Raw genomic sequence first — 23,359 nt, 5'->3', positions numbered from 1 at the left:
GCAATGAAAGAGCAGAGCACAGAGTGTTCTTACCAGAACAAACGAACAAAGATCTGTTGAGACCTCTAGACCTAACTGCCAGGTTATAAAGAAGATAGAAGAATATGCTAAAAAATACCACCAATATCTAATAAATCAAATCCAGGATGTGGGAAATTTTATAGGTGACATAATCTGATTTATTCAACAAGTAGATGGCATGAAAAAAAAAAGGTGGGACCAAGAGGAGGTGCTACTATAAATATTACGAGACTTAAGAGACATGTCAACTAAATATAATGTGAGGACCTTGTTTGGATACTGAAACAAACATAGCAGCTATATGGAATTATCATTAACTTTGTTGAGGTTATAATAGTATATTTAAAAACAGACTAAAAGCACTGAGCTGTTAGAGATATACACCGACATATTTATGGAGGAATGGACAGGATGTCCAGGATTTCCTTTAAAATACTCCAGTCCCTTCTCCTAAAAAGTAGGGGAAGAAATATGATCGGCAAAATGAAGTTAGGTCAGGGGCCCACAGGTATTTACTATAGCCCTCCCTCTGCTTTTCTTTATGTTGAAAACTTGCATAATAAAAAGTTTTTAAAAAAATAATACAATGTGATAGAATGAACTAAATAATCATTTCATAAATAATTAACTGAATAATCAACCTCTATGTAACTGTGTATATGTAATAAAACCTCATGTTTTTCAGAAATCTGCAGCTGCAATACAATTTGCAATACAAAATTACTTATACATTGTACTAGATCTTTAAGTGAGATTATATAACATCTTAAATGTTAAATTCTCTGACAGATCAAGAACACATTTTATTTCTTTACCACCTGCCCAAGATCAGTGTCAAGTGTAGCCAGTTCAAGAAAAGCACCATCCAAGAATGCATACAGTAAAATAAAATATTAAATGACTGGGAGTTGAGAAGTTTTAAATTCTAATGATGTTAGTTTTTAAAGGAATTAGAGAAACAATCAAGACCTATAAACAAGGTAACAGTGTTAGAAAACAAATTCTTACCAAAACCATCTTCAACTCCATCAGAAAGCTCATTAGATCAGGAGAGTGCTGCATTCTCTAGATCAAAACAACATTTCCAATTAATTTCATTTGTATAATGAATATTCCATCTACTGAAACTGAAATAAAATACAGGTCCGAATGTCAAAAAAATATTAGCTATATCTACAGCTGAAAAGTATAAGCATTAAAGTATTGATCCATCATCCCTACTATCTCTACCAATTTCATTTTGAAAGAGTAACTGTAGCCCCCAAATCTATTGTAGTGAGATACAATGAACTGTGTAAGAATGTGACAAAATCTCGCACACTCCTCTGTTCCTTCAGCACTATTTACTGCAAAATTTAGCAAATCTAGCAAACTATAGCCTTATCAACAAAAAACTAAAAGTGATATGGGAGTGAAAAGAGGAGCATAAAATATAAAAATCAGACAAATCTATAAAATTGTAAAAATCTAGTTAAAGAATTAACAATTATTAATGAATACTATTTTTTTTCTTAACCTTAAAGATTACCTATAATTATTATTTTTGTCATTTCACAATTAACCCAAATAATTCAAAAGGAGCCAATCTTTCAATAAGGTAAAACCTGTCATAATAAAATAGCAAAAAGGAAATAACTTCTACAATAGAATGAATATTTAATAGTTATGGTTCCAATTGCTAGAAATCCTCAATTTTTAAAATAAAATAACTAGAATAAAAGAAAGCAAGAAAATTCTCAAGTTTAAAATTGTTTTCTTAGATAAAACTCTACATCATTTCTCTGCTTGAAATCAAAATATCGTATGTGTTACTTTTTGTGACGCACTGCACCATCACCACACAATTCTGAAGAAAGTCAATATGTGAATTTGTTCACACGGTGAGAAAAATAATAACGTAAGATATTTCAACAATGCATGAGACATGATTCACATCGTAACATAGATTTGAGTGGGCATATGTTTGTACAACAAATTTCTGACTTTCTCTTCTACATACTATTTTCCCTCCTTAGTTTACTAGAAATAAGTAATAAATTATACCAAGCGTCTGCAAACTACAGCCCAGAGGCTAAATCCAGCCCAATACCTGTTTTTGTAAATAAAGTTGTACTGAAACACAGCCACTCCCAGTAAGTCTTGTCATGGCTGCTTTGGCGCTACGAGGGCAGAATTTTGTAGCTGCAACAGAAATCTTCAGGCCCACAAAGTCTGAAAAACTTACTATCAGGCCTTTCACAGAAAAAGAGTGCTGGGGCCCCTTGACCCTAATATTTACTAGAGTTTAAAATGATAGAAGGAAAGGATAGTAATATTCACCCGGACTTTGGAATAAAACAAAGACTCAACCTAACACACAGCTCTACATAACCAAGTCAAGGGCATGGAGAAGATTAGTAAGTAATTGAGACTTTTTCTAGGAACCTTTTGGTGAATTGGTGGAGAAAAACCAAGTTATAGATAGTATTATACTGAATCTTTATGAACAAGTTTTTTTCAGGTTATTTAAATATCTCAGATTCCCTTCGTAAAGTTCAGTATACAACATAAATAGTCAGAGTGGATGGGGAGGGCATGGTGGAGAGAAAACAGAGAGAAACAATTTAAACAACCCCTTAAAAAACTGCTGTAATTATACTGCCAGAAATGACAGCCTACATTCTACAAATCAAAGTTTATCTCCTCTATTTCTTTGTGGTTCACTAATGCTCTATGTGAGAGTGACTGTCACCATCAGTTATCATAGATAATAACCTGCCTTTAAGTTAGAGAAAATACAGGAAATTGGGAAAAACATACAAATGAATAAAGCATCAAAAGAAATGCAGTTCTACTTACATCTACTTTTCTACAAGAGGCATTTCATTATTTTCAGCTACTTCAGTAACAGCAATTTTTTTTTAAGTTTCTCTAAAGAAATTTTAGGTAGAGGAACCTAAACATTAAGAATAACTAAATTGGGACGAGGTGGGTGGGAAAAATGGGTGAAGGTCAAAAATACAAACTTTCAGTTAGGAAAAAAAAACAGAAGAAACTAGTCTGCCTACATCTCAACTACGCTGCCTTTACATTGCCTCTCATCATGTACACAGACATGATCCTACGTGATTTCCACACCTTTTCTGTTGCTCATCTAAGACCACAATCCCATTTTCGCCACAGATATCCTACATCTCCTAAATAGGTCCTGGGATTTTTCTGTACCACCACTATTCAGTCTCAGCACAAGAAACATCACTCAAAAAGTGATGGATAAGGTGGTTACCAGGGGAAAGGACGGGTGGGGGGAGGGCACTAGGGGTGAAGGGGTGTACCTACAACATGACTAATAATGATGTACAACTGTAATTTCACAAGGATGTTAACTATCACAATCTTAATTTAAAAAGAAAGTAGAAACATAAAAAACAAATAAAGTGATGGATAAAGGGTAAGGGTGGAGGCATTTGAAGACCCAAAAGTGTCAAGGATGGAAATCAGTTTCCATACAAATGCTGCCTGGAGATATGCTGAGGATTCTGAGACAGAAAACATTTTATATAATGTATGGATCACTAAAATATTTGATACAGTTGAAACCTACAAAATTCAACTACTAAACCAGTTTGTTAGAAAAGTGTGCAAAGCAGATCTCTAAAAAAGACTGTATTCAGTAATTCCTTATCCTCACTTAAAATATAAACCTTTTAAAGGACTTACCTGTTGTACTATTTGATGGTATCCATTAAGTACTGTTCTCAGCTGCCAACTACACAGTAATCTAAAATTTTAATAGAACAAACTGGTTTGCTCATTGTTGAGAATTAAAAGAAAAAAACTTATTTGTATGCTAACACAAACATGCATATACATAAAAAAGAATGACATAAACATAATTCTGACAAGTTAATAAAATTCTTACCACTGATACTGTTGAAAGTCTTGTCTTCAAACTGTCAGTACTAATTTTATTTCAAAATATAAATAACTGCCATCAGTAAATGACATGCAAACAGCACATCCTTTTCTAACTTTAACATACCCAAAGTAACGTCTTCTACTGAACTAGATTCTTCTCCAAGGTAGGTTAAAAAAAAACAACAGTTGTGAACGTAATAAACAGAACTTGCATTTGAGAAAGCATACATAGCAATATAATCTTCAAATTCCAGATTAATGTAACTAAAAGGATATACACTTTTAACTGTGTAAGTAGTGATAAGTTAATGTCCATCTATCTCCTGGCTCACCTCAGCTGTGCTCTCAATATTGCGAGATAAGTAACTCTTCCAAGTACTGCTTTTACTCGCCTAGAAGTAGAAAGCCTCTCCCAACCACGGTCTTTTCAAACCATCATGACTCCCTCCATTCTTGGTCTGCTAATCCCCATTCCCACCCCTACCTCCTTTCTTAGTGGTAGAGTAGCTCATTCAACTGCCCATGGAAAACCCCCCTCCAAATGTACTCTCTGTCCCTTGCCACCAACTCTGTCACAACTATTCATTAATTATCCCGTTACTGTGGTATCCTTAACTTATTTTCTGCTAGTTTTTTCTCCTTAATATATTTACTTGCTCAAGCAAATCTCATCTGAAAAAAAAAAACATCATCATGATAACTCTTCCTTGACTTCAAACTCTAGTCACTGCTTTCCTTTTCCTTTCTACCCGCTCACCCACTCTAAAACCCAACACAACCTAGCTTCTGCCACTACATGAAACCTATTCATATCTAACCTGATCCCTTGGCAACACTCAGCACTGTTAACTATTCCCTCCTTAAGCCTCTCTTAATTTGCCTTCAGAGACAACTGTCTAGATTTTCCTCTTACTTCTCTGGTCAATCGTCTTCTTCCAAGTCCCTCTTTATTTACTAGTCTTTTAAATGTCAGTATGCCCTGAAGCTTCTGTCACTGGCTTTTTCTCTTCACCCGACACATGCAGGTAGCAGAAAGTCTATTCATACTCATAGTGCTAAATCCCATGCCTACTGTGACGTCCACATACATCTCCGTTCTAAGTCTCACACTCAAGTTCCACACCAATTTACTACTACCTACTAAATATCTCCTCTTGATATTTCACACACAATATGTCTCAAAATAATTTCTCTTCTACTGCTCCATTCATGACCTCTTCTCTAGCTTGGTTATCTGAGCCAGGAACTTGGAAAGCATCATCCGCTCCTCTCTCCCTCTCATCTCTCACTTCTAATTAGTCCCAAAATCCTGTCAATTCTACTCATAAATGTCTCTAGATTTTCCTTCACTCTACCCCCAGAGATACTGAGGAGCATAAATGAGATTTTGGGCACTACCTAAATTTCCAGTCTCGTTTCTTGACATTCCTTGATATGCTGTCTGGACAAATAGCCCACGTTGATACCTAATGTATACCAGCACTTAACTGATAATATGGGTCTTCCCACAGACTGAATATACACATAATTAACATCAGTCAAAAGATGAAAGCAAACTCTTCCAATTATTTTGTATTCTCCCTTTATACTTCAGTTCAGTACTTGTTAGCGAAGTTTACACAGTTGCTGTTTACTGCTTTACATGAAAAAAAATTAGAGAATTAATGTGTTACCTCTGAAAAACACTTCAGCACCAAGAAAAATCATTTACAAATGCACCCTGATTCAGAAAATCAGAAACGTTTCTGGGTGACTAATAAGTATTTTAGGCAAAACTCTAATAACTAGAGTCGGTTTATACCAGGTTAATCCCCTGTCCATCCCACCAAGACGAATGTATCTAACAACACACCACATCACCTTGCATTCTTCAACTGTAAATCTTCAGGCAACAATATTCTAAGTTGGAAATCTCTGCCCTGTGGAAAATATTGAAAGGGTTCACTCAAATTTTCATCTTTCATTTAATATTAAGAGAAGTTAAGCATAGAATAACATAGAAAAGGCAATGTTTTCCTTTATTTTCTAAAAGGTATCAACTTTACCCAAATCTTTATACTTGTTAAAATATAGGCAACAGAATATTGCATCTGAGGGAAAATAACTCAAAAGTGCGTGTCAGAAACTTCGTAATTATTGGGAAATCAAAAGACTAAGATAGAACTTTGTTTTTAAAAAGAAAGTCACATAAACACAAGAAACCCTAAGAAACAGCTAATGTAGACAAAAAAAAGAAATTTAAATGCTATTTCTTAAGAAATAAACTTATGAAAAAGGAAATTCTTTAAAATTACTTTGAATATGGAAGGAAAAAATCAGTGCAAAATAAGAATACATAATACATTACAGGCTTTCAATTTTCTAATTTATAATAAAATGAAAATATATTTAGTTACACAATCTAAATATAGAGAAATATTTTCATAAATCAGAGTATATCTAATTCTCCCACACTCACTGACCTTTAATAAATAAAATCGCTAACATATAAAATTACTTATTCTAAATATTCACTAGCTTTACATTTGAATATACCAACTTTTACTCAAAAGTCTTTCTAAGGAAAGAAAGACTATTCTGAGAAATATATTCAGTTTTACTTTCTTGAGAAAGCGAATGGGTAAGCAGCTTAAACTTTGTACCTTAAATAGTATAATACACATGAAATCTGAGCAAAAGCAAGCAGAAAAAGACAAACAGAAATATAATCTTTTACTCCAACAGTATAAAATAAAAGAGGGTAATAAAATCCTTGAAAAACAATTACCACGAGAATTTTAGCAGTCTCCCTCAAAGCAGTTTCAAAAATAGAGGAACACAATTAAATGTACCCCATAACCTTTACTTTCATGGTAATATTACAGTTCTGACTTTCATTACATTTAAATGTCCTTTAAAAAAATGAAACAAAATGTACTACTGACCTTTTCAAAAGGTCAAGTAACAATAATTCACTATTTCATTAAAGCACTAAAAGGTATTATGTAGTAACTTTAACCTAACTTTATAGACATCCCACACATAGGTGTAAGAACAATCTGGAATTCAAAATTTACATGAAAAATAGTAAAACTACTCTACTGATCTGTTATCTGAAAGGATAAAATTCCAAAGTCCCTTATTTGCAAAATCCAGTCATTTTGAAAGGTCAAATGTCATGTCACATGCCATAATACTTTTCCGACTCAAGAAAATGTCCCAAATTAGCTTTTTTTATTAAAGCATATAAAAAATGTTAATTGCTCTCAAGAAGCAGATTTTCTAGACTTACAGGGAACAAAAGTACTGACAATTGCCTAAATCTGAATCTCTCCAAACATCCTCCCAAAAAACTATATAGATCAAAATTAAGAACAAATAAAACCACAAAAATCCCACATCTTCAGCAAAAATCAGAAGCTGGAGAACACAATAAACTTCAAATCTATAGGAAGAAAAATATAAACCACTTCCCAGTGGTTTCCACTCTGGGGCTCTCACAGCAAGTTCTTTTAGAGAGCTGGGGGGGTTCAGAAAAAAACGCATGAAAGAGAAAAGAGGAGATTGCACTAAGTACAAAAATAATAAAGAGTTCCAGTAAATCAGAACACTGATTACAGAGAAGGGATTTAAAATGAACACAAAAGGCAAGGACCTCATCTTGGAAAAGAAATGTAAGAGTAGATGAAAGTAAAAAGGCAGGTAGAGACATCCTTTGGAAACTGGGTGTTAGGAGGAAAAAGAAGAGGGGAAAACTTATATAACAAAATAAAAACACTTCAGCCCTCCCTCAGCACTACCAAAAAACACATCCATTAAATAACCTGCACTTTGCTTCAGCAACAGAAGAGGGTATTCTTGAACTGGGAATTTTACAAACTACTGCGAACAGCCAAACTGTTCACTAACACAGATATTGTCTTCATCAATGCCAAGCTACTATGAGACAAAATCAGAATAACAGAATCAAAACATCTCAGGTGATGACAATTTCCCCTGCAAACAAAAACCACAAAGCATAAACAAATTATAATATTGAATCATACATATTATCAAATGAACATTTGCACCCAGATTCAGAAATTCAAAAAGAACAGAAATCATTAAAAAAATTAAGAACAAAATAATATTAAAATGGGAGAACAAATTAATAGCTGCTCAGCAAAGAACAGAGTAAAATAAAAATTTCATAAGAGTCAAAGAAAAAAGCAAGAACATTAGCAATTGAGAAAAAAATTAAAGATCATCAGAGAAAAACAGTTGATGTAGAAAACAAGCAAAGAAAATCCAATATACAAAGAACTGGAGACCTTGAAAAGGAAATCAAAATAGTAGAAAAGAATATTTAACATTATAATCCAAGTATATTTTCTGAAAATTCACATACTGAAGAAGACAACTGGACATATGAGAAAGGCTACTCCTAACAACTCACTCTGAGATATATCTTGATATACAGACTTTAAAAATAAGGAAAATTTTCATAGCTTCTAAGAAAAAGGTCAAATAACTTATATGGGAAACAGAATAAGATTGGCATCAGATTTCTCAAAGCAAGATTTTTTTTTTTAAAAAAAGCAACAATGGAACAGAACTTTTAAGGAAGTGAAAGGGAAGTTCTCCTAGCCATGATGGAATAATAGGCACAGGATTTTCCTTCCCACATTAACTAAAAAACTGGACAAATATATGAAATAATGATTTCCAGACCTCAAACAAAAGGCAATACAGGGCAGTGATCCTTGAAAGAAGGGAAATAAATGAAAAAAATCTTTATAATTGTCCAGCTTTACTGCCTGGAGAATCTTCAGGCTGCAGGGCAAGGATGGAGGACCAAATAGAGCCCAACATTCTCCGGATTTGAGAAAAGACAGGGCTAAGTTAGGGAAGGCCAAGGCAAGTAGAATTCACAAGGTACAGTACCAAAGAGGACAGAAATATATGGAGAAGAGAGAACTACACAGAGAGTAAACCTAGAGAACGTCAGAGGATTCCTCAAAAGGAGTTGTCAGCTGAGTACTGATTGCTGCATGGATGTGAGAAACCCACCCAGAGCTGGGGAACCATGAGAATGAAGTATGCAAAACAATCTTGGAGGCATACAAGGCTGGATGTACTCATGTTCTGACCAGCCAGAGTGGAAAACCTTGTACATAAGAGCCATCAAATTCTCAGAAGAGTGCTTGCCGAAATGGTAGGGCCAAATTAGTCTAGGCTAAAGTCTGTTCTGTTTCTGCCTAACAAAGCTTAAAAGGAAACCTTGGAAAGATCAAACTGTTTCCAAGTAATTTAACTGCAGCTTAGAACAAATCTCAAGAACATTTAAGAGAATAAAATATATTTAGCTGCAACAAGTAGAATGCACAATGTCTGGCACCCAATCATATACCAGGTTTGCAGAGAAGTAGGAAAATAATCTTCCATAATAAAGAGAAAAATAAAAAGAAATAAATACAAAAATGGCAGATGACAGAAGTGCTTAAAAATTTTTAACAGTTATAACTATATGTCATATGTTCAAGAAGGTAGAGAAAAGCATGAGTATGCTAAATAGACACAGGAAAGATACAAAGAAAGACTCAAAGTGATGAAAATTACAATGTCTGGGAAGAAAAATATGTTAGATGGTATTAACAGCAGAGTAAACATTGAAAAAGAAAATATTAGTGTACCTGAAACATAGAAATAGAACATCCAAAATAAAACAGAGAAAGAAACTGAAAAAAAGAAATGCACAGACCATCACTGAAGTATGGAACAACCTAAAGTGGCCCAATATGCATGTATTTGGAGTCTCCAGTACATGTGAGAGAGAGAGAGGGGAATAAAAAAATTCTTGAAGAAATGATAGCTGGAGTTTTTCCCAAATTAAATGAAAATATATACCCACAGATCCAAAAGCTCCAAAAACTGTACAGAGGAAAAATATTAAGACAACTACGCCAAGGTACATCATAATCAAATTGACAAAACCAATGATAAAAATAAAAATCTTAAAAACAGTCAAAGAGAAAGAATACACTACTTACAAAGGAACAAAGATAAGAAAAAGTAGACATTTCTGATAGGAAACAATGTAAGAGAGTGAAGCAACATATTTCTTTTTTTTTTCCAAGGAACATTAGCCCTGAGCTAACATCTGCCAATCCTCCTCTTTTTGCTGAGGAAGGCTGGCCCTGAGCTAACATCCGTGCCCATCTTCCTCTACTTTATATGTGGGATGCCTACCACAGCGTGGCTTGCCACACGGTGCCATGTCCCCACCCAGGATCCGAACCAGCGAACCCGGGGCCGCAAAACTGGAATGTGCACACTTAAACCACTGCACCACCAGGCCGGCCCCCTGAAGCAACATTTTTAAAGTGCTAAAGAAGAGAAAAGTCAACCTAGAATTTTATACCCAGTTTAAGTATCTTTCAAAAGGCCAAATAAACAATTTTTCAGACATAAAAGAGCTGAAAAAATTCATCAGCAGCAGACACACACTACAAGAAATGTTAAAAGAAGAACTTCAGGAAGAAAGTAAATAAAATAAGGTGAAAATCTGGATCTACAACAAAGAATACCAGAAACAGTAAATCTAGAGGTAAATATAAAAGACTTTTTCTTATTTTTAAATCTCTTTAAAGGATAATTGTGCCAAAGTCAGAACAATCTGAGCAACAAATAATGTAGTATTGGATTATAACCCAAATATAAAATAAATATACATGAAAATATACTCACATAAATGATAGAATTAAGTAATGGGGGAGTTAAACCAATCTCCCATACAGAAAAATTCCAGATAAATGCTCCTTAAAGGAGGAGGAGCATTAACTCCCCACTAATTAATGGGGGCTGCTCACAGTAACTTCCTTCCAAAGACCATACCATGGAAAGCAGGGAAAAAGAGTAACTTTACAGTAGAGAAACAAGAAACACTACCTCAGCCCAGTGATCAAGGTCAACATCAACAATCATAAATCATATTGATCGTGTGTACCCTTGATATGATGTGATGAAATGGTAAACTCTGTGACGATCCTCTCAAAAACCCATACCCCCAGTCAAATCATGAGAAAAACATCAGGCAAATTTCACTAAAATAGGACGCTACAAATATACTTGACTAGTGGTCCTCAATAAAGAGGGTCATTTCATAATCACAAAGGAGTCAAGGTCACCAAAAACAAGGAAAAGAGTCTAAGAAAACATCATAGCCAGGGGAAATCTAAAGAGACATGATAATACAGTATCTTGTATGAGATCCTCGAACAGAAAAAAGTTATTAGGTAAAAACTAAGGAAATGTGAATAAAGTGTGGACTTGAAACTAATTACACGTACGAATATTGGTTCATTAACTGCAACAAACCTACTGTACTAATGTAGGATGTTAGTAACAGGACAACTGTGTTTGTGTAGGGAAGGGGATGGTATATGGGAATTCTCTGCACCATCTGTTCAAATTTTCTGTAACTCAAACTTGTTTTGAAAAAATAAAAGTCTATTAATTATAAAAAGATAATTCTTTAAAAAAATTATTAACAGTGTATTGAGAGAATTATAAGATAAATAGAAATAAAATATATGACAACATTAGAATAAAAGCCAGAAGATAAGAAACAGAAGTATATTCTTCTAAGATTCTTATACTATAAGGAAAGTGGTATACTAGAAAGCAGATTATGGTAAGTTAAAGATGCTTATTGTAAACTCTAGAGCAAACACTAAAAAAGGCAAAAATAATATAGCTGATAAATCAATAGTGCATATAAAATGGAATTTTAATATTACTTACCATGACAGGTTTAAGATATATACTATAAACCCTAAAGCAACTACTTAGGAAAAAAAGGGAAAAAAAAAACAGCTGATAAGCTGACAGAGGAGATAAAATGCAATTATAAAAATGAATTCAATTAATGTAAAATGCAGAGAAACAGAGAAAAGACAAAAAAAAAGAACACATGGAACAATTAGAAAATAAACAGCAAGACATTAGATTTAAACCCAACCACATCAATAATCACATTAAATGTAAATGTCTAAACATCCCCAGTAAAAAGCACTTTAAATATAAAGGCACAAAAAAGCATAAAATTAGGAATGGAAAAAGATAAACCATGTCAACACTAATCAAAAGAAAGCTGGAGTCACTATATTAATACCAAAAAAAATACACATTCCAGGGCAAAAATTATTACCAGGAATAAAAAGGGTCATTTCATAACAATAAAGGAGTCAGTTCATCATGAGTACTTAACAATCCTAAAATTTCATGTACTGAATTAAAGAACTTAAAAATGTTTGAAGAAAAAAGTGACAGAAATGAAAGTGGAAACTGAAAAATCAACAACTATAGTTGGCTATTTCAATACTCCCTTCCATTAACAGAACAAGTAGACAGAAAATCAGTGAGGACATAGAAAACTTGAACAGCATAATGAACCAACTTGATCCAACTGACATTTATAGAACACTCCACATAGCAGAATACACATTCTTTTCAAATACACAGAACATTTATCAAAATAGACCATATACCATATTGTAAGCCACAAAATAAGTTTCAATAGGTTTAAAAGAATTCAAATCATACAGATTATGTTCTGTGACTAAATTATAAATCAATATCAAAAAGATATCTGAAAAATCCACAAATATTTAGAAAGATATGTCATTCTTCTAAATAATGCATGGGTCAAAGAAGAAATAACAAGTATTTTGAACTGAAAAAAAAAACTAAAATACAACATTCCAAAATTTGTGTGATACAGCTAAAGCAGTGTTTGAAGGCAAATTTATAGCACTAAACATTTACTGTATAAAAGAAGATGTCATTATCAATTACCTAATCTTCCACTGAAAAACCATGGAAACTTAACATCAGAAATTAATGAAACAGAAAAACAATAATTGAGAAAAATCAACAAAATCAAAAGTAGGTTCTTTAAGAAAATCAATAAAATTTAGAAGCCTCTACCCAGATGCATCAGGAAAAAAAAACAAAGATGACACAAAATATCAATAACAGGAATGGGGATTTGGAAGCATCTATAAAATATGTCCACAATTTCTTTGATACTTCTACCTTTAAGAGTCATTGCCTCACCTCTCCTTCTGAACACGGACTGGACTTGAGACTTGCTTCTAACAAACAGAATAAGGCAGAAGTAAATAAGTGTAACTTCAGAAGTGATGGGAAAAAAGGCACTGTGCAGTGTTCTGCTTGATCTCTCTGTTGTATCACTCACTCAGGGGAAGCTAGCTGCCATGTTGTGGTGACAGTCAAGCAACACTATGCAGGTCCATGTGGTGACGAACTGAGGACTCCTATAAAGAACAGTAAAAAACTGAGACCTCCAGCCAATAGCTATTTGAGTGAATGATCTTGGAAGCAAATCTTCCAGTCCTAGTCAAGCCTTTAGATAACTGACATCCTGGCCAACATCTTCATTGCAAGTTCATGAGAAACACTGATCCAGAACCATCCAGTTAAGTTACTTCCGAAGTCCTGATCCACAGAAAGGGTGAGATAAGTTTTTATTGTTTTAAAGTCATTAAGGTTTGGAATAATTAATGCAGCAAAGGATAACCAATATAGAGAGTTTCATTACAGATGCTAAAGATATTAAAAGGATAATAAGGGAATATTATAAATAATTTTTAAGCCAATAAATTCAAAAACCCAGATGAAATGAACCAACTCCTCGAAAGAAACAAGCTACCAAAGCTTACTCAAGAGGAAAGGAATAACCTGATAATAGAGAAAACACCTTCTTTTAATCACACACAGATCACTCACACACACACAAAAAAGGATAAGTTCCACAGAGAATTTTTACAAACAACACTGTCTAGTCACAATGCAATAAAACTTGAAATTAACAAAACTACAAATGAAAAAAGACCTTCCATGAGAAAATTTTTTAAATCTTCTATTAAATAACTCCTGAGTGCAGGGGAAATACAAACTAAAATTATTTAAGTGGTAAAAAAATGATGAAAAAACACTATATGTCAGCATCTACAAGATACTTTTAAAATAGCGATGAGAGGAAAATGCAAAGCCTTAAAAACTTGTGTCAATAAAAATGTGCTCTCAGTGGCCAAATCTGGGACAAATTAAGCATCAAAATAAATAAGGGAAGTAATGATTATAACCCACTAAATAAATTATTTTTAAAATCCATGAGTCCATTCTGATACAAATAAATAAATGAGAAAGGAAAAGCTACTCCTTATAGAATGCCAATTAATAAACAGAAGAAATGATTGGAGTTAGAAACGAGTTAGAAAATCATCATTTAGCAACCATCACAGTATTAACTGACTCAAACAATGGAGGCTACAACCAAGGGGTGTGTGTGTGTGTGTGTGTGTGTGTGTGCGTGAAAGTTTGATGCCCCAGAAAAGCTCCCTAAAAGTACTTATTACAAAAGGAAAATCTGGCAGATGCCACCTTAAAGAGGTGATCAGAGGAAACATTGCCAATAACGAGACTTGCTGATGTCATGTGCCCTGACACCTGTGTCTGGCAATCTCTGCCAAAATTGCATAATCTGAATTTAGTAATGAGGAAACATCTATCAAACCCAAATTGAGGGACATTCTACATAATAACCAACTTGTACTCTTAAAAAATGTCAAGTTCATGAAAAGCAAAGACTAAGGAACTATTCTAGATTAAAGAGACATGACAACTAAATGTAACTGAGATCTTAGACGGTAGTGGCCTGGGAAGGGGTATAGAATATGTAATTGCAACGTTAACAAAACGTGAACTCCAGATTGGATATTATATCATGATTAAATTCCTGATTTTGATAAATGTACCGAGGTGATATATGACTGTGTCCTTGTTCTCATGAAATATACACTGAAGTATATATGAATAAAGGGGCCACTATGTCTGCAACTTACTCTCAAACTGTTGAGGAAAATACTTGTGTGCATACACCCACCTGTATACACAGAATAATAAGTCAAATGGCGTGAATGTAAAACGGTGAATCTGGGTAAACAGTATACTCAAATTCTTCATACATACTCACTATTTTTCTGTTAAGTTTGAAATTATATACAAGACAAACATTTTTAGACAAAATCAGCTCCACCAAACAAAACAATGTTAAATAAATTGTTTAGGTTAAGAATTCAATAAGCTGCTTAAGGTAGGTACAAATTAGAATTGTGGATACACCAAGAGTCATAAGAAAATTTCACCTAATCTCAATTCTGATGGCTACACACATTTTCTAAAAGGCTTTAGCAGATACACACATAATACAAAGTACTTTCCTTAAAGTGCCTAAAATTTGGTATAACACGGTTCCTGATAAAAATGTAATTTAGTAATCTCTCTTCAAATGTGGTCTAAAAGTGACTCATGTTTTCAACTAGGTAATTCAGGATCAGTACTTCCAATTAGGAAGGAAAAGGTGGATTAATTTTATTCCAGAAATAATAATGAATTTTAACCTCTACTTTCTGTGATGATCACAACGAATCTGAATACAAATGAAGAAGTCCAAATGTATCGTCTATAACCTTTCCTTAAATCACAGTATATTCTGATTCGTTCTACACCCAATATTCTTAGAGGTGGGTAAAAGTTTCACTTACCAAGAGATTTGATAATTCAGTCGATATGTTTGAGAGATTATTTTGTTTTGAGCAGACTTCAAAACATACAGTAATTCCTAGGATATGGCCCCTGTCCTCAAAAAGTTATGTGTGCTGGTGGGGTGCGAGCAAAACAGGTGAAGGGAGACAAAAGGTACAAATTTCCAGCCATAAAATAAATAAGTCATGGGGACGTAACGTACAGCATGGCAACTGGAGTTAATAATACTGTACTGCATATTTGAAAGCTGCTAAGAGAGATATTAAAAGCAAATTAAAAGTAGATCTTAAAAGTTCTTATCACATACAAATTCTGTAACTATGTATTGGTGACAGATGATAACTAGACTTAGTGATCATTTGACAATTTACACAAATACCAATTCATTATGTTGTACACCTAAAATTAACATGTTGTACTCAATTATACCTCAAAAAAAAAGCATGAAATATGCTTCTCTTTAAAGTTAAACTAAGCATTAAGTTTGCAAATACGCAATACTCAAATGTTTTTAAAGGTGAAACCATTGACTGAATCACTATAAGTAAGAGTTAAACTTGACCTCCATTTTCCTCTTTCAGTATTGACACTGTTTAAATGAGGATTGTTGAATGGGTAAAGGTTAATCAAGGTAAGGTGAAGCAATGCAATTATTCATTCTGCTTTCAGAAAATAAAAATAAGAAAATTCTGAGAATAGAAACTTTTTATCGATTACCATGATATTTTTCAAATTATCTGGTTAATTACTAAATTTTAAATTTATTATTGTGACAAAACTGCATAATTTTTTGTGCTTCTGTGCGATAACTGAGTTCAAATAATTGAGAATTTGCATGTCTATAAAAGGTTCACACATACTTTCCCAGAAAATACAGTTCTGTTTCTATGTTAAATTGTTTAAAAAATGACACTTTTTTCTTCCCTCCTGAGGAATTTCTCCTACTTCACAAAGCAAATCAAAGTCTGATTAGATGGTCATGTGTTACATTTTATAGACAGAAAGAAAGTATCGCTAATAATTTGACGTATTGTTGACCCATGTTACAAGTTGCAGATGGTTAATTTGTGTGTGGTTCCGCCAGTCTGCCTTGGGCAGAATTTGATAAACAACGTTAAAAGACAAAAAGGAAAAAAAAAAAGTATGAGTGCTGTTGGCGGAGGAGGGACGATGTTGAGTGTCAGAGGGAATGGGGAACAGACATCTATATTCAAAATTCTAACCTAAGATATCCTGGTTCAACGCAGACGAGAAAAATCCAGGAGTGGAATCAGACAGCCTGATTTGAAGAGACTTGTTTCGATCATGGACAAGTAACGTAACCTCTCCACCTTGCCATGCCTTGATTTACTCAACCTTAGAGCGTGACAAATGATTTTTTTTAAATTTCTGCCTCAAAGGGTTGAGGATTTAATGAGAGTACTTGCAAAGCGCTTTGTAAACTTCAAAACCGTACACGTGTGTTACTATGTGGAACTCCCTCCACAAGAGAGGCCACTTGGAATCAGGAAAGGTAATTAATCCTGCCGTCAAGACTGCCTACAAAATATCGCAACTGGGGGTGCTCAGGTACACACGACTTAGCAGAGAGACAAAACGAGTTTTCTTGCAAAACATTCTTTTTACAGGAAACACGAATACAATCAGCACGGATCCCCCTGTGAACGGCCACCAAGCTTCGTGGGCATGCAGGGTGTTGGAATCGAGGCAGGCAAAAACTTGCCCCCAAAAAAGAAGTAAAGTTAAACGTGGGGCAGACGCTGAATTTGGAAAGAGGCGCAACTCAGGGAGGGGAGGGGAGGGGGACGGGGGGCGGGGACGGGGGCGTGGCCTCCGCCCCGCCCCCTGCTCACGTCGTGCGCGGGCCTCCTCGCGCGCGGACCAGGCGGCGACCCCGGCCCAGCCGTGGAGCCGGCGACGAGGGCTGTGTTTCCAGCACCGGCAGCAGCCCGCAAACCTCCAGCCTTCGGGGAGCCCGGACGCGCCACCCTCTCAATCCCCACAGTTCCGGGCCCCGAACCCCTCGGGCCACAGACTTCCAGGGGCTGAGCTGCGCCGCGACAGGGAGGCACTCCTAGCGGGAGAGCAAGCCCCGGGCGGGTACCTGAGCCGAAATGAATCCTTCATACACGGTTTTCGCTCGGTTCTGGGGCAAAAACAGCGGGAACTGGCGCAACAGGCTCGCTTCCGTCTCCGCCATGGCTCGCGGTCGCCCGAGCTGCAGGGGAGCTCACGGCGGGCCGGGCCCGCACATGCGCAGTCCCGCCTGCGCCCGGGCCGCGGGAGACGGAGCCCCGCGCATTGGCGGGAAAAAGCCTCGAGGCTTCCGCGGGCGGAAAGGAAGGTCTGGTGCTAGTCTGGCCCTGGGCTCAGGCCCAGCCGAAGGACGCGCTTGTCGGCAGGAGGCGGGAGGGAAGATTGTTCTCAGGTTCACAGGTTTGACTGAACAAGATCATTCTAGCTTTGATTGTTCGAAGAACTCTCTTGATGCTTTTCTTTGGTTTGATTGAAAGACTGCTACAATTTGGTGTTGCATTTCTTCCAGCATAAGATGGTTTTTACAGCCTGGGAGTTATAGTACTTCTTTTACCCTGAACCTGCCTCACCTCCCCTTCATCGCTATAATCAATCTCTTGGCCTGCTCTGCAGAGTCTCCTGTATGCCCTTGGCAAACAGAATATTGTATTATTCTGTACGTGGTAATAATATTATATAATGTATTGTAATCCATTCAATATGTCATATACAATATAATGCAGTTCTTTGGCTTATCAAATAGTACTGTATTTGAGAGACATGTATATATATATTGATCCAGGCTAAAGTCAACACCAGACTTGGTTCTGGTGCACTGCACTCACAAATATTTAAGGCAAAACGTGAGGAAAGATTGCTGATGGACTTGATGAACTCATTTGGGTTTTTTTTGACAATCGTCTCTATACGTTTTTTAAATCAGCGATGATAATTACCCATTCCTTTTTATTAAAGGCTGATTAAATAAGGAACTTACTAATATTTGCTACATGATTATTTGGTATTCTAGTTAGTATTCAATCCATTACATTTTTGAGCCCTAGTATTTGCAGAATGTCATTGCAATGTGACAAAAGTTGTGCAAAGATGATTAGGATATACCCCCTCCCATCTTTCCTGCCCTCAAAATGGAATTGGACTTCTTCTGCAGTATTCTGGATGCTTAGGGGAAAACAAGAATGCTGCAGCACTGTAGGTATACATTTCACTAAAGCAGTGGTTCTTAAAATGTGATCCTAGAATCAGCAGCATCAGCATCACCTGGGAACTTTATAGAAATGCAAATTTTCACACCTCTGTCTTAGACCCAGGGAATTCTAAACTGTGGGTATGAAGCCCAACTGTCTGTGTTTTAACAAGCCATCTAGATGATTATGATGCACACTAAAGTTTGAGAACCACCTCAGGGCATGATACACCACCTACTCAATTATGCGGCTCATTTATTAAGGATGACATGCTATATGTTTTGTGATGGGTATAAAGTGAAGGTTGTACAACAGTGGGATCAACACAAAGATGAATAGGACATACAGTCACTGCCCTCAATGACTTTGTAATTTGTCTGAGTTAAGTCCTTTGCCGTTTCCAGTACCTCAAACTTCCCCACCACACACTTTCCCCAAGGAACCTCCAAACTTCCTTCAAAGTCCTTCTCAAATGCTACCTCTTTTTGGAAGTCTTCTTTATTTGCTAAAAATTATTGTTCTCCCTAATCACTTGGTATATTTCTTGGTGCATTGCAGATGTTCATTAACTATTTACTAAATTAAATGTTATCCATTAGTCCTGTAGGCAAAGTAAAAAGAAGTGTTACAAGAATTCAGAGGAAGAAAGGACTTTCTCACAAGATATTTATTTGAGTTGGTTTGCCTATATTGTAATAATCAGAGTGTATAGCACATTATAGACTTTATGGGATTTATTTTAATTATAATACAACTAGCATGTGTAAGGCACTTTGACATATTATTTAGTTTTGATGAAGTGCTCTTTAGGTAGATATTTTTTATAATGTCCATTTTGTACACAGGGAAACTGAGATTCATAAATATTAAATAAGTTGCTCAAGGGAATGACTTTCTGACCCATACAATGAGGATTAAATTCAAGTCTTCTAAATTCTAAATTTAATAATCTTTCCATTAAAACATGGCAAAGATGGGCTTTCCATCATGAAACTCAGGAGAAGTCAATCTAAAGTTGTTAATGACTCATTCTAACAGTGAGGCTTTCGTGAATTTAATTTTGAAAATTTGATAACAGATTTACCAATACAATGTCTTTCTTCTGAATATAATCATAACATTTTCTCCATAAGATACACACATTGTGAGGAAAGAAAGCCTAAGAACATTTTGCCCAATAGGTTCCTCAGGAACTAAAGGTTTTCCATGGGAGCAATCTTAGAGATTTCATACCCTGATGTCTTCATTACATAGATTAGAGAAATGAAATCCAGAGAAGGAAAGTAATTTCCTCAGAGTCAAAGTGCTAGTTGTGTGTATGTGTGTACATGCATATATAAACATAGAGAGAGCCCAAACTAATATAGTTCTGGAGACACTTAATTAGGCCAGCCTCAAAACCTGCAAGTCTCTATCCTAATTTACTACATTCAGCTTTTACTTAACAGCCTAAATGTCTTTGGCTTCTGGTTATTACTACTTAAAAAAGGCCTTTCTGGACTTAGAAGCTTCAGGAAACCTGAAATAGTAATTTAGTCTTCCATGAACAGATACGTACCCCTGTCCAGACAAGCCATCTTCATCACACTCACCTCCCCTACCATTGATATACTGGATCATGTAGCTAATAGCCAAAGACACTTGGTTCCTTGCCTCTGAATCCTCATAACTAACTTATTAGACTTACAGATTTTCAAAAAATTTATTGCTAAATATCATCTTATTCCTTAAGGAAAAAATATCCAAGTCTCTGTTCATGGTAGTTGAATTTGTAAATGAGAATTCCCTATTGATAAAGTCTGTCATCTAAGAAATCCAACCACCAGGGAGCAGGGTGAGATACCATATAAGGACTTTTTAATTCCATGATTCAGCCATTTTCCTTGGATGTTCAAGACTGAGTGATGAAGACTCACTACCACCATGAACTCATATATGGTGTGCTGGGACCATTGTTTACAAAGGTCTAAGACAGCCACCCTCTCACTGACAGAGAACACTCAATATGTTTAGAGATTAGAAAACCCAGGAACTATTACCACTATCAGCATTATTGCAATTTTGGAATCACTCTGACAAACTGCATATAGATCTCCACCAAAATTCAAGCACTTAAAGGCATCCCAGGCATGACTTCTTTTATATACTCTGTCGCAAAAATTAGTAGTGTTTAAACGCTAATTCCTGAGGGACAACTATGTGTTCTAACATGGAAAAATCTCAAAACATTTTGATGAATGAAAAACACAACTATACCATTTAGGTTTAAATCAAATAAAACCGTGGTAAATTGCTAGCAGTGATTGCTTTTGGGGAGGGAGATAGGGAACAAGGAATGGGGAAAACGGCCTGAGTAGACTTTCCCATTACTTCTTATATTTTAATAATTTTTAAAGGAGATTTATTAGTCTTAAAATTTTAAGCTTAAATTTCAAGTACTTATACCATTCCAGTTAGCATCAATCTCTATTTTATTGCCTAAGTTTTCAGCTTTGTCCCAGGTGTTCCTTCTCCTGGTTCCCATCAGTAACGGAAGAAGATAGAATGGCAGCCATTAACATTAATGAGGTTAATAAGGGGGAGATGGCTTGAGTCTACTGAAAGATGTAGACAGAACCATGGGAAATGTGAAAAATTAAGAGTGGAGAATAGCCATTTTAAAAAAGCTTCTAAAAGATGATAAAAGCAGAACAATAATATCCTGTTATCCATGACACTGTGTCATAGAAAGGAAAGGAGGGCAGATATTCAAGATTAAGGCATGGTCAGCAGTGTGGAATGCTACATAAAGGTTTGAAAAATTGAGCATTACAGAGAGGATTTGAATTTGATTATTGCAAAAGTATTGATTAAAGAGCACTTTGCTCTTGCCCGTTTTTCTATCCAAACATGAAAAGGCAGTCCATGAATGGTGATGTAGTAAATAATTTTGGCATTACTTTTAAGTTTTTCAGGCTTGAGAAGAATGTGTTCATGATAAATAAACTATAAAGACTTAGTTATGTGACCAGAGTTCGGTAGGTGATAGATGGAGGAGACACCCCAGCTCCGACACCCCAGCCAAACTCCCTAAGAGCAAACTCCCTTGTAAGGTAGGTTTTACCAATAATGAGTCTAGATCCATGGCAGGTCCAGAACAGTAATTTTCGTTTCAATCCAGCCAGTAAACTTGAGGAGCAATGACACCCACAACTCAACTACAGGAGAACAAAGGATCATTTAAGCATTAAGTCCACTAAAAGAGTTAATGGTTTACAGGGATGGACTGGAGTTGGAAGAATATTTATGAGGTGATAATCTAAAGAAAAGATAAGGAGGTAAATGGGTTGTTCAAAAAGTCTCTGAAGACTCCTGAATCCCTGTAAAATCCCTATAAAACCTGGAGAATCCAGGTTATTAGACAACCCTCTTCTCTAGCAAAGTACAAAAAGACCCTCTTCCTGGGAAACATCATCCCCACATCAAAGTAACTGATAGAGAGATTAACAACTCTTGTGTGTATGTGGCTGAGAAGGATTAGCCCTGAGCTAATATCTGTGCCAGTCTTGCTCCACTTTGTAAGTGTGTCACTGCCACAGCATGGCTGATGAGTGGTGTACGTCCAAGTCCAGGATCTGAATCTGTAAACCTGTGCTCCGAAGCAGAGTGCAGTGAACTTAACCACTATGCCACAGGGCTTACCTCAACAGCTCATAGTTTTTGATGAGCAACTGGAAGAAATGTCCTCAGATAGCTATCACCTAACAAAGATTACAACTCAGGTAATAAGTGTTGCAGCTGAGGGTGGGAGAATAGATAAGAACCATTTACAGGGGATGCAAACTTAGGCCACAACCATAGAAGTTGTAGGAAGGAAGAGAATGATAAATATTTAGGTTTAGGAAAGTGTTAAGAGGAGGATGAAGGGTGCAGGGAAAAAAATTGAAGGGAAAAATGACTGTTTGTTTATTTTGAAATTTTGTCAACCCTATTTACGCAAAGATAAAAGGGGATCCAAAGAGGAAAGAAGATGTGCAAAGCCCTCACTTTTATTCTGGAAAACTGAGGTTGATAAATAAAATGAGATGAGAGGGAACAGTTGTAATCTTACTTGTTCTCAATCAAGGGTTTCTGATATGCTTTCAACCATCAAAATCATGTTAAACTATTTTAATACACAGGTGCCCAAGCTGTATCCTTGACTAGTGGTTCTCAGAGTGTAGTCCTTGGGCCAGCAGCATCAGCATCACCTGGGAACATGTCACCCTATACCTACTGAATCTCTCAATTCTAAGAGAAGAGCTCAACAATCTATGTTTTAAGAGGCATATGTTTAATAAATCTGTGTTTTAACAAGGGACTCTGATGCAAGCTAGCATAATGAAGACCATTACTCACGTCTTAGTAAATCTGTATTTTCACATCTGATTCTATTGTGCAGCCAGTTGAAAGTGATCGCACGAATCAAGTGAATAATTATTCAGACAGCGGTTTTAAAATTCCAAGCTCAGAGTTAGCTGACCACATAGTTAAGACTTAGAAGATATTAGCTAAAGGAATAAACATAGTTTATTAGTGTCAAACCATTATTTGAAAGACCTTCTTGATATAGAGATCATTTTAATTATAAACAGAGAAACATTTTCTTA

At 35.6% G+C, this 23,359-nt stretch overlaps 1 protein-coding gene across 4 annotated transcripts in view; it reads right to left on the bottom strand.

The window, feature by feature from the left end:
* Positions 1–17,781, bottom strand: part of FANCL (FA complementation group L) — a 78,692-nt gene extending 60,911 nt beyond the window's left edge. The window contains exons 1-5 of one of the 4 annotated variants that reach the window (XM_070573885.1): positions 17,612–17,750; positions 12,994–13,214; positions 5,779–5,837; positions 3,721–3,781; positions 1,030–1,086 (exon numbers count right to left, since the gene is read on the bottom strand). In XM_070573885.1, the coding sequence (XP_070429986.1) occupies positions 1,030–1,083 (54 nt within the window). In that variant the 5' untranslated portion in view covers positions 1,084–1,086; positions 3,721–3,781; positions 5,779–5,837; positions 12,994–13,214; positions 17,612–17,750. Of the gene's footprint in view, positions 1–1,029; positions 1,087–3,720; positions 3,782–5,778; positions 5,838–12,993; positions 13,215–17,611 lie in introns of all 4 variants that reach the window. The other 3 variants (XM_008526609.2, XM_070573884.1, XM_070573883.1) reach the window with 3 other exon arrangements.
* Positions 17,782–23,359: the final 5,578 nt, after the last annotated feature.

This window comes from Equus przewalskii, chromosome 14 (genome assembly GCF_037783145.1).
Source record: "Equus przewalskii isolate Varuska chromosome 14, EquPr2, whole genome shotgun sequence".
Lineage (NCBI taxonomy): Eukaryota > Metazoa > Chordata > Mammalia > Perissodactyla > Equidae > Equus > Equus przewalskii.
This window is presented reverse-complemented; position numbering and strand designations above follow the sequence as displayed.